Below are 12,007 nucleotides of genomic sequence, written 5' to 3' on the forward strand. Positions count from 1 at the left end.
GCATGTGTTCGATCTATTGTTGAAATATACTAGCCTCTGCATTTGAGAAACATCTGCAAACAGAAAACGAGCCATGTCCCCAATTTCAAGATATCTTAGAGTTCCAAAATCTTCATTTCAGAGGCTATTTATGTGCACCAAATCTCCTAGCACCAGGACCCTACGAGAATGAGACATTACATTTAAATCTTCAGATTCAATTGTAATTAAAGACGAATTATCCACAAGACATACGCCTTTCACATTTTTTTGCCTGAATTCATCTTTCACCATAGCTGAAAATTCCCTATGATTTTGTATCCTTGTTTCCTTCCTCGCTTTTCTTCCCATTAACCGAAGGATATCGTTCACAATTGCTTTTCCTTTCTCATCCCTCTCTACTAACCCTCTCTGTCAGAGAACTTCAAGGTTTCTTAAATCCACAATGGCAGCAGCTTCATCCCATGACCAACCGTGAAAGTATGAACAAATATCTAGAAATGCGTCCTTAGCTTCTAGATCTCCCATTTTATTATATACAAACATCAGCTTTGAACTCAGCTTCTCATCATCATTAAATCTATCAATATCTCCCTCCATAAGGGCATTTAGGGATTCCTCGTAAGTAGTCTGATTCCTTTTATCCCTCAAGTGATTACCAAAAATAGACAAAAGTAGCGGGAAACCTTTGCATGCCTCCGCAATGGCATTTATAAACCCCTCTTCATCAATCTCACAATTGATTTCGCTTTCAACTAGAATTGTTTTGCGTAGAATAACTCTACTCACAGCTTCAGACAGGGGATGCATGTGGTAGTTGTACAAGCTTCTGATTCTTAGCAAAGGTTTCAGATTGTTTAGTTGAGAGGTTATAAAAATTCTTAATCTCATTGCATGCATTGAACCACTATTTCCCTCCAATTCTATAAATTCTGATGGTAAGAGTTCTTTGATAAAAGAAGAGTCAACTACATTGTTAATAAATAAAAAACAACATTTGTTCCTAAGAACGTGTTGGACTTCTTCTCGCCCTTCTACTGTATCTTCCAGAACTAATTTGCCTCCACCGAAATCCTTAATTATTTTTCTTTGTAACCTAATGATGTAAGACGTCTTGTGTACCATTTTCTCCTCAAGTCTCACCACATAAAATTTGAAACCTTTAGAAATGACATCCAACTCCTCTATGACTGTGGATGCTAGAACACTCTTCCCAACACCCCCGAATCCCCATATCACAAGCGCTGCAATTGCTTCACTGCCTTCCAAATCCAACATTTCTTTCACTTCTACTACCTTCTCTTCAATACCCTCTACTAATGATTAACAACAGAAGGTAGTAAGAAGATAATGTGGTAATGTAACTAGTGAAACAAATAAAATCTCACTCTACAACAATTGAAAACTAGAGTAATGGCTATGGTTTGCACTTGGCTTGAAGTTGAGGAGCCTTTGATAAGATTTCTTTTTATTCCAAGAGAGCTGTCTTCTGATGTCTGCAACGTTGGAGAGAGTGAGAGAAGATCTAATATCTCGTATTCTCCAAGCAGTTTTCTTAAGTTGCATCTTCATTGTAGAGGCATTCCATAACCTATAAAATCATTCAGTACAGTGTTATGAAAGTAGAGAAAACTTTCTTTTATTTCAATGTAGCAGACATTATATCTGAAAGTGATTTTATAATGTTTGTGTAGCTGGTAGAAATCAGTTAAAACAACTCAACTGTGCACAAACTACTTTGTAACTATCTAATCTAATCAATGTAATACATTTAATAATATTGTAATACATTATACTAGCAATCAACAACAGGAGGAATAAACAAAAAAACAAGAAAACCAAAAATGTTTCTCAAACATTACATCATCTGAAAGTGAGAAATTAACTTGAGATAACTAAAAATCCCACATCTTTTTGATTCTATTAAATTTACTCGTTGGATATTTTAGGTGATTCTTTGTAGACTTCTTCCCGTATAAGTTAGGAATCTTGATGTATTTATTTAGGCTTTTACAACCCAATTGACAAGAGCTTCCATGCTTTAGGCTTGTACAAAATGAAGTAATCTATAACATAATGACCTATTAATTTAGGCTCAATTTTAATTCTTGTTGAGGATCATTGCATTGTAAATAAACATCTTTTGGGAAATGATGATGCTTCTCATAAATGTAATACTCAGCCGAAAATAAACTAGACTAGCCTTCTATGTTGGACATCTATAAACCTTTTTAATGCCAGCCTAATTACAAAGTAGTTGCCTTCTCTAATATTACAATTATTAATTTTATGTTTGTCCAAAATAGTGATTCATAGAGTAACTTAGCCCAATTACAAAGTGGTCACCTTCTCTAATATTGCAATCTTGCAATCATTAATTTTATGTTCTTTCAAAATAATGATTCATTAACTAACTTCAATAGAAAAATATTCTTCCTTTATCTGAAAAACAAAAAACTAGTGACATCCTAAAATTATCATACACAATATTCTGAAAAGATGTTATGATCTGATCTATAAAAAATAATGGATATGAAAAGCATCATGCTTTCAAAAGCATATTTCATATTAAAAATTTAATAGATTTAAGTTTTACACGTTGCGCTGTGGATCCTACTAGCTTAGTTATCTTTATACATCTATCTAGAATAGTCGAGAGATATCAATCTTGAGGCACCTATCTACTCTCAATAACTATTTATTGAAATAGGCACCTAGAGATTGATATCTTTCAATGGGTTTTAGATAGACGTATAAAGATATCTAAGCTAGTTATTCTAACAATTGTTAAAATATCTATATTATATGTAATTTATAAAAGATCTATATTAGAAGTATACATGTACAAGCACCTAACTGATAGTGACTATAAAAATTAAAATTGAAATATAATTAATTTAAAATTTCTTTTGGGAGTTTTTCTAATATTGCCTCTAAGAATCTATATAAACTATATAGCCATGTCAAAAGATAAATTGACTTAGAATTGCCCTTAACAAATAATTTATATTTTTGTTTACATAAATTCTTAATATACATTAACATACAATCAATGGATATCATAGAAGCCTATGGTTTATGTCCCTTCCTCTTTGCCCAAGGAAATTTAATTATTGATAATGCTTGACTAACCTACTATGGGAAAGTTTAATTGCAATGCATGTTATTAAATTTTGCTCTTTGCAACCCAAATAATCCAAGATTAGTTTAGAAATTTATTTGTGAGTTAGAGTTATCAAACACTCTTTATATATTGGAAAATTTCTTTTAATAACCAAAATTTTAATATATCTTGCAAGTTCAACAAAAGAATTCCCCTCATCTAGTCAAGAAGAAATTTTATAGTAAATAGCTAGATCTTTGTCAATGTCCTAAAATTCATTATTACCATTTTATTCTTCCTTACTAGTTCTATAGATTAATCAAACCCACATAACTTAAATTCTTGGATTATAGGTACAGTACCTAATAATGTTTAGATTTGCAAAAATGTGTGATATTGTTGGCATTAGGAGAGAGTGTTGAGATGACATACATATTATTGATGAACAGTTTTGTCATTGATGTCAACATATCTTATATGGATCCAAAAAAAGTGAAATTTTGTATCTTGTGGGCCATTGATCAATATAATATAAATTATGATTGATATTCTTGAGAGTGCAACATTGTTTTGTGTAGCAAGTTGTGTGTAGACATTATGTCTATTGTAAGAGTACTTCATGTGTTGGTTTGGATGAGTTGTAGTTTATTTAGTGAAGATTAGTTGTAGACAAGTGGACAAGGAATTATGCTAGAGGAAGTTGCAATATTTCTTATTTGACTTCATGGTGTGATGGAATTAATATTTATGATAGAACAAGATGTTAGAAGACTCTTTTGTGTACCAATATGTTTGGATGTGAATCATTTGGTTCACATTTGAATGGTCACTGACTTGTTATTAACAATATGTTATACTGGCAGCTAACTAGATCGTGTAACCTATTGATCTTTATCAAAAAGATCCAATTATAGTTTCTAGCACATGGATTAATATTTTTAATGATTAGATAACTATCAAAACATGTGTTTATGCCTTACTATGGTTTTATGCATCTAACAGTGCACTAGGGAAGTCCTAACATCCCAACCTAATTGCTTGTTTATAATTGGTATAAAGGAAAGTTATTTCCTTCATTTGTAATGTGCAAGATGTTTGAAATTACTAAGCATATAAGTCTTGATGCCAAAATACCAGAGCATAACTAAGTTTTAAATGCTTTGAGAAGATGAATGGGTGGAATTAAAAAGGAAGTGTAAAGGTAAGTGTTTTGTTGTTTAGTCAATTGAAGCTTATTAGATTTGTTATCTAGAACATGGTTTAACCATTCATTCTTGGCTAGTATGCTCAAGAAGTTATCCTTCTTTGTTAACACAAGTCCTAACAGGGTTATGAACCCTTTAGCAAGGGTTTAGATAATTTAAAAAAGATCAGCCCTTTAATAGGGAAAATTGTACAAAATGCATTATATTGACTTCTAACAAGGTCATAAATTTAACATGTCCAATTTAAATATTAGTACAATGTCTAGTGGGTAGCATCCCCAATATAACTTTCCCTCTAATCAAGGGTTTTTCTTAAGAAAAAAAATTGTTGTGTTAAGGTGTTGGATTTCTTGTTATTATGTATTTATATCTTGTTTCTTAGTGATTAATTTTATAAGATTGTACTTTATTGTGTTTTACCAATACTTGATTCATTCTTCCCTCCCCCTATCTTAGTTGTGAGGTATGAAGCTTACTTAGTAATGATTCATATGAAAAAATCAAGTCCTCTTTGAGAAGGAAGGTTAATATTTAAGGAGATCTATAATGGCTTTCAAGAAGGAAATTTTGAATTTTGATGGAGACAACTATGATAGTTGGAAGAACAAGATGAGAAGACACTTAATTTTTATAGGGATTAATTTCTCCATGATTAAAGAGACAAAGGAAGCTTTAAAGTCATAGAATAATATATCTTCATGTACATACCATGAAAAGAAGAATTTCAATGTAATATGATAGCAAGTGAAGGATTGATTAGCCCATTAATAGAAGGAAAAATTGAAGAAGTGAAACAATTATACTCACTATATGAGATTTGGACAAAATTAAAACATTATGTGAAGGAGACCTTCACATATACAAAGGAAGAAAAGTGCCAAAATTAGAAAGCAATTATGGAGTGCAAGAATGCAAGAGGATGAGTTGAAAAAAATTGACGATGACATTGTTGATATTTGTGACAACATAACTTGCTTGATTAAGGGGAAGGGTTATTCAACTCTTGATAGTAAAACTAACAATGATGATGTTATATTTTTTGATGGTTTGAAATATAAGCTCTTAAGTGTTGGAGAACTTGTGAATAAAGGTTGTCATTTACAATTCAAAGACGGAAGAAGTGAAATTAGAGATTAGTCAAGAAATTTGATTGCACATGTCACTAATACTAGAGGTAATATTTTTACATGAAATACTACCGAGATGAGATTCTTTTTCACTAAGATTAATGATGGTTATGGCATAAAAGGTAATATTATATAAATTTTGATAACATGGTGAGAATTAATAACTCTAATGTAGTGTATGATTTTTCTAAAATTATAAAACCTACTAACATGATATGAAATGATTTTGTGATTGGTAAAAAAATGAGGAACAATTTTCTGACAAACCCTTTTTCCAATAGAGGAAAGTTATACTTGGTGCATACAAATTTATATGATTCTACACAGAAAAGAGCATAGTATGCCAAGAGATATTTTATACTAAGAGAAAATTATAAAGACTTGGAGAAATTTAAGATTTACAAAGGTAAGGTAAAGAATGAATCTAAGTTAAAGATAAACTTCTTAAGGTTTGAGAGAGGAGGAGAATTTACATGTAATAAAATCAATGTATGCTCTAAGGAGAAATACATTTTTAGACAGAACCTAGGAAACCACAAAAAAAAAAGAGTAACAAAAAGAAGGAATAGGTAAATCCTTGATAAAATTAGAACCATGATGCTTGAAGGAAACAAACCACATGTCCATTGTAGAGAAATAATAAATTGTTGGAAAAATGATACATTTGTCATTAGTTACAACACTTATTTGATTCTAAATGCTTACCAAGTTCATCACTCAGTTTACAGTTCATACCGAGCATTCGTTGGCTACCAACTATGTTCAGCAGTATTTACCGAATCAGGAAGGTAAACAAAGGTTTTAGTGTTTACTGAGTCAGAAAGGTAAACGAAGGTTTTTAATGTTTACCGAGTCAGAAAGGTAATGTAGTGGATGCCGAGTGTCAGAAGGTCACCGAGTGAGTTTGAGGAACCTAAGTTTTCTACTATCTGGCCGACTCAGTAATGTTTTGTCCACTTGTATTTGGCTGACCTTGTTGCTGTAAATATTGGAATGATATATAGGTAATGTATTATGCCATTTGCAAAAGATATATAGATATGATGAAGAGAAGTAATAGTAAAGTAATAGTGAATTGAAAGAGAATCAGCAGCGGAGTATTCAACAAGGTTATCAAGGAGCAGCAAAGGTATATCCATCACATCAAGTGATCAGTACATAAGATCTAATCAGAAAACCAGTTGCAAGCAGATCTACTGCTTCATCCTAACAGGTGAATCAATTTTGTAAATCCTTTAATAGGGTAGACTTAACAGTCTTTTATAAATCTCCTAACAGAGTGCATACTTCATTGTATGTTTGTAAATCCTCTAACAAGGTGGATCTAGCAGTCCTACTTGCTCCGAACAGGGCAGATCACCAGAAGTGATCACTGTAAGCCTTAACCGGCCAACTTTATACTGCAGTATTGAAGTTTCATGGGCATCATCCCCACCCCAATTTTACTTTCAATTTGAAAGGTTTCTGGGTCACCAAATCAGTGTGTTAATCTTTTTCATGCATACAGTAAAGTAGATGAATGAATGGTGAATTTGTTATTATGCTGAATTGGTTTAAATTTTAAAGCTTACTGATTCACCCCTCCCCTCTCAGTAACTTTGTTAATCCTGAATATTTCCAACAATTGGAATCAAAGCTTTGTGGTTCTCAGGACAGAGCTTGATAGCTTGAGCAAAGATCAAGGACAATGGAGATATTCAGACTTGACAAAACTATTGAGAATGAGAAGCTAGATTTGGAGATGGCCATGGTTCAACTCAAAGAAGCAAAGGAACATCTTTCTCAATCCCTAAAAGGAAGAAAGGAACTTGCAAGAAAAATAAATGACCATTTTTATGTTGAAGAAAGGATTGAAGATTTGTCACCATCAGGTAATACAGAAGAAGCTGACAAAGCAATCAAAGAACTTCTAGAAAAGAATGGATCACTGCAAGAAGAGGTAAGAAAGCTTAAAAGAGAGCAAGAAATACAGTCAATCAGGCTATGTGAAGTTTTGGAACAAAGAAACAAAGCACAAGAAGAATTGGAAGATAGAAGTCATGAAACTCAAAATCAATCCCTTGAACATGAAGATCTAGCAAATCAACTATCCAATGCAAATGAAGAAATCGGGATTCTCAGAGCACAAAATGAAAGTCTATAGAATGACTTAAGAACTGAAAGACAAATCAATGAAAGCTTGGAAAATGATCTAAATATTGAAAAGCAAGTCAATGAAAGGATGATGAAATCTCAAGCAGACATGAGTCAATTAAATCAACAAAATGAGAAGAATTTTTATAAACAAAAGGGTAAAGCTGGTCTTGGATACAAGGAAGAAGGTGAATCTTCTGAACAAGGTACCCAAAGGAATCAAAAACCCACTTGTAATCATTGTGGCAAGATAGGTCATACATCTAACAAATGTTGGATTAATGGTAAAGGTAAATTCAATGGCAAATGTTTCAATTGCAATCAGCATGGTCACAAAGCCAATGAATGCAAGGACAAACCAAAGTTTGAAGGCAAGTGTCACAAATGCAAGAAACAAGGACATAAGGCATCTGAATGTAGATCAAAATCACTCAATCCAGCAGAAAAAATTGTCAAAGCAATATTTGGTTGGGATTACAATACTTGGTGTAGATGTCACTATTGTGGAGAATATGGACACATAGGAACAAACTGTAGAAGGCATCACCTAAGGAAGAAAGATACAACCATAAGATGTTATACTTGTACTGAACTTGGTCATATAGCCAAGAATTGCATGAATATAGGAAAGCTTGAAGATGAAAAGAAAACTAGAGCTGATAATATTCGAAAGCAAATGAAACAACAGTGGATTCCTAAGTCTACCGAGCAAGAAAATTCAAATGATGGAAATGTCACTCTAAGAATGGGTGACTCCACCATTCCTAATTAGACTTATCAAGAAGGATAAGGGACTACATCCTCAAGCCATATCCTAAGCAGTTCCAGAAAGGAGGAGTGAAATGATAAATCAGTATTGCAGATACAAGTCATAATTCACAGTGTTGCATCTACCGAGTAAGGTTGATTTTTAGACTTTACCGAGCTTGGTCGGGAAGATAAGAAAGTTTTGTGTGTTCACCGAGTTGCAAGGTTTACTGAGTAAGTCGGTGACCATTTATAAAACCCTAATTCTCAGCTACCTTCGTACCTGAGCATTAATGACAGGATTTTGATCAAAAAGGGCAGAATCTGATCTCATTTTTCATTGCGAATTTAGAGTTCATAGACCAAATATATTTTCAAGTGCATCCAAGCGAGTTCAAGTGATTTGAAGCAATTTTTTAGCAAAGAAATTGTGTTATGAAATCATTCTCTCATCGAGTAGCAATGGCATCCACAAGCACCAGTGGCAGCAAGGCAAAGAAAGGTTCTGAAATGCTTGTGAAGGGAGTCGAATGGAAGGCGCCCAATTTCAAAATTGTTCCTGCCCGCTGAATCACTCGACCCGCATGGAGCTCAATTGCAGATCCCTCCAAAGGTACTTCTAATCAATGATATTCGTACTCATTTCAAGTGTACTGTGCAAGAAATAGGGACACTAGATATGGATAGTACCCTAGCCGAGTTATGCGTGGATGGAACCCTAAAACCCGAGTTCAAACATTTGGAAACCAAAGGTTTAACCCATATCCCGCATCTGCCAAGGAGTTTCCAAGTAAAATGGTTAAGGTATATCTTAAGCCGTGTGTATAATGGATAATTGTTGTTTGAACAACCCATCCTCATAACAAAGAAGATGATCCACAAGATCACGGGCTTACCAATATTGACCAAAGCCAAAACCACCAAAACCCTAGGTCGAGATGACCTCCAGAAATTAACCCGAGCTGAATGGGATGGCAGAGGTTTAAAGCTCAACAATGTTTTAGATATAGAACTGAAATTTGGTATTTGTGTTATTGCATACAAACTGTATAGTTCTAGCAGGTTGAATAGTGTACCCTGTGAGGCTGTAGATTTGGCATATAAGATTGTAAACAAAAATATGGAGTTTGACCTAGCTGATGTGCTATTAAAACAATTGAATAAAAACATGGATAGCATAAGGACTGCAAAGAAAAACCCTTGTAAATTTGGCTCTTTGCTAGTTTGTTTATTTTTCTATGTACAGAAATTCTTTCCATCTAAGGGTGCAGTTGTATGGAGGAAAGATACTCCAATTTTGTATCAAATAAATGAATTCATAGCAGAAATGGGTATGAATTTTGATAAGGTAATGGATAATTATTTTGAAGATTTCAAGGAAAGGATGAACAACAGGTTCAGGATACCTCCAAAACTTGTTGAAGAGTATAAGGATGATGTCTGTTTCATGGTTGACTGTGATAGAGTCTACATCCAGGCAGTCAAACCCCAAGTCGCATTGGTAAAACCATTACCCTATGAGCTAAATATTGATGATGCCAGAGATATCATTGAGGCACTGGTAAATGAACCAGTGGATCCCAAGTTGCCTACATTTGGAACCTATGAAGAGGCAAAGGTTAGAATAGAGCTTGAAATCAAGCTTCCTCAAGTATTCTCTAAAGGCAGGAGAAAAATAGAAAAGCTAAAAGTTGATACTGGACCTCTCATGATAACAGAAGGGAGAGGAGAAGATGAAGAAAATGAAGAAGAAGAAGAAGAGCCTCAACGAAAGAAAGGTAAGGTGACTGTCACCAAACCTACAAAACAAACCACTGCAGTATTCTCCAGGAGAAGAAGACAGGGAAAGAAAGAACCTGTATTTGTTAAGTCTCCACTCACCTTTGAAGCAAGACTAAAGCAATTAGATGAAGGAGGTAGCTTCACAAACTTCAAAGCATTAAAGTTCGAAACCAGAATAGAATAGGAGAAAATGCAGATTGAGGATCTGGTATTGAACAAAATGGGAAAATGGAAATACTCCCCAGACCAAATAGCCTCTCAGATCTCCAAAGAGCTATTGGAAGGATTGCAACCAAGATGGGAAGCTGCAACAAAAACTGTCAAAGACATTTATGAGCAAACCCTGAGGAATCTCCTGCCAAATCTCTCTAATGCTGAAGTAAAGAAATCTCTAAAAGATCACGAAGGCAATATGATGATTAGATTCCACACTTGTTTGATACTTGTCAAAGATATTGAGCATGTGGTAAATGATGCTACAAACATGTGTAAAAACATCTATCATCTACACAAACCCAGTGAGGATACTGTTGAAATCACGAACAATGACAACAGTGATGATAATGATAATGATGATGATGATGAGGGTGATGACATTGAAGAAATACCAGAAGACCTGCAATCAATAATGTTAGAAGTTGAAGAAGAAGCTAAAAAAGAAATTGAGGAAGAAGAAGCTGAAAGAGAAATGGAGGAAGAAGCAGCCTCTACTAGTGAAATTGTGAGCTCAATAGCCTCATCAATTGATCAATCTCCACCTGTCTCCTCTCAGCTCCAGGTTTCTACAATGCAAGTGCCAAGCACTTCATCTACCGAGCTAGCAGTCACTTCTTCAGTTACCGAGCTTCCAAGCACATCATCAGCCACCGAGTCATCCACTACAATAGCTACTTCACCGAGTATATCTCTTCCGCCTGCAGCTTGTACAGTAAGTCTTCCGAGTTTCTCACCAATTTTATCTTTCTCAGCCACATTGGCCCCAATTTTTGCTCCAGTCAATTCTCCAACTGTAAATATACCAGTATGTACATCATTTTTGAGCAGTACATCATTTTTGGGAAGTACATCAAGTTTTGATACAGCTAGCACTTCTCTTAGTTTTCCTTTAGTTGGTCCCATTCCAGTTTTGACAGCCAGTCTAGCATCATCAACTATTGTTTCAATTTCAAAGGGAAAAGGTGCAGTCACTGCAGAAAAACCTAAGAGATACATGTTTTCCAGTAAGGTAGTAGATGAAGAAATAGATCTAGATAAGGACATTGTCATTCCTAAGATAGATCTAGATACTGCATCAGTTGATGAAATGAGAATGATCAGTCAACTATTAGAGCAGAAGGCTAGGCAAGAACAGCTCAGGCATGAAAGAGACCAGGAGTATAGCATTATTGAAAGTGCTAAAAAATTAATAACAGAGGCTATAGGTGTTGAAGTGGATTCATCTCAACACATTTTGTTACAACTAGAAGAAGTGGTGAATAAATTCAATGAGGATATCTCAGGACAAGAATAATTAATAGAAAAGGCAGAGAAGAAATTTGACAATAAGGTGCTTGAGCACATTGCTCAGCATATTGCATTAAAACAGGTTGAATTAAACTCAATTTTATCTAATATTGAAAATTCTTTTAATAATGTAACCTCACTTTTTGCAAAACTTTGTGATGTTACCGAGTATACAAAGGAAGTAAAAGAAAAGTTGAATAAAATTGATGCGGATATGAAGGTCAGTGTCCAAATGCTGCAATCTGACCACAGTGCAAGTTCATCCCATCATCTGAGAATCAAATTTTTGTCAGAGAAACAGGAAGAATTACTGAGAGAGGAAGCAAGGATCAGGACTACTCTGATTGACATCTAGAATATGATCCTTCCTGTCATGAACACAATGCAGAAGCACATCGCATATTCAAAAACATTGATCCATGAAAATA

At 34.2% G+C, this 12,007-nt stretch overlaps 1 protein-coding gene across 1 annotated transcript; it reads right to left on the reverse strand.

Annotated features, from left to right (window-relative positions):
• Window positions 1-393: 393 nt before the first annotated feature.
• Window positions 394-1,257, reverse strand: LOC149537067 (uncharacterized). Its single transcript, XM_089806403.1, has one exon. The coding sequence runs from the start codon at window positions 1,255-1,257 to the stop codon at window positions 394-396; it is 864 nt and encodes a 287-aa protein (XP_089662529.1).
• Window positions 1,258-12,007: the final 10,750 nt, after the last annotated feature.

This window comes from Cupressus sempervirens, chromosome 10 (genome assembly GCF_028749045.1).
Source record: "Cupressus sempervirens isolate cs-2001-9-10 chromosome 10, ASM2874904v1, whole genome shotgun sequence".
NCBI lineage: Eukaryota > Viridiplantae > Streptophyta > Pinopsida > Cupressales > Cupressaceae > Cupressus > Cupressus sempervirens.

Excerpts from the sequence above, each read along its gene's own strand:
- LOC149537067 (XM_089806403.1), bottom strand. The coding sequence starts at position 1,257 with ATGTTGGATTTGGAAGGCAGTGAAGCAATTGCAGCGCTTGTGATATGG.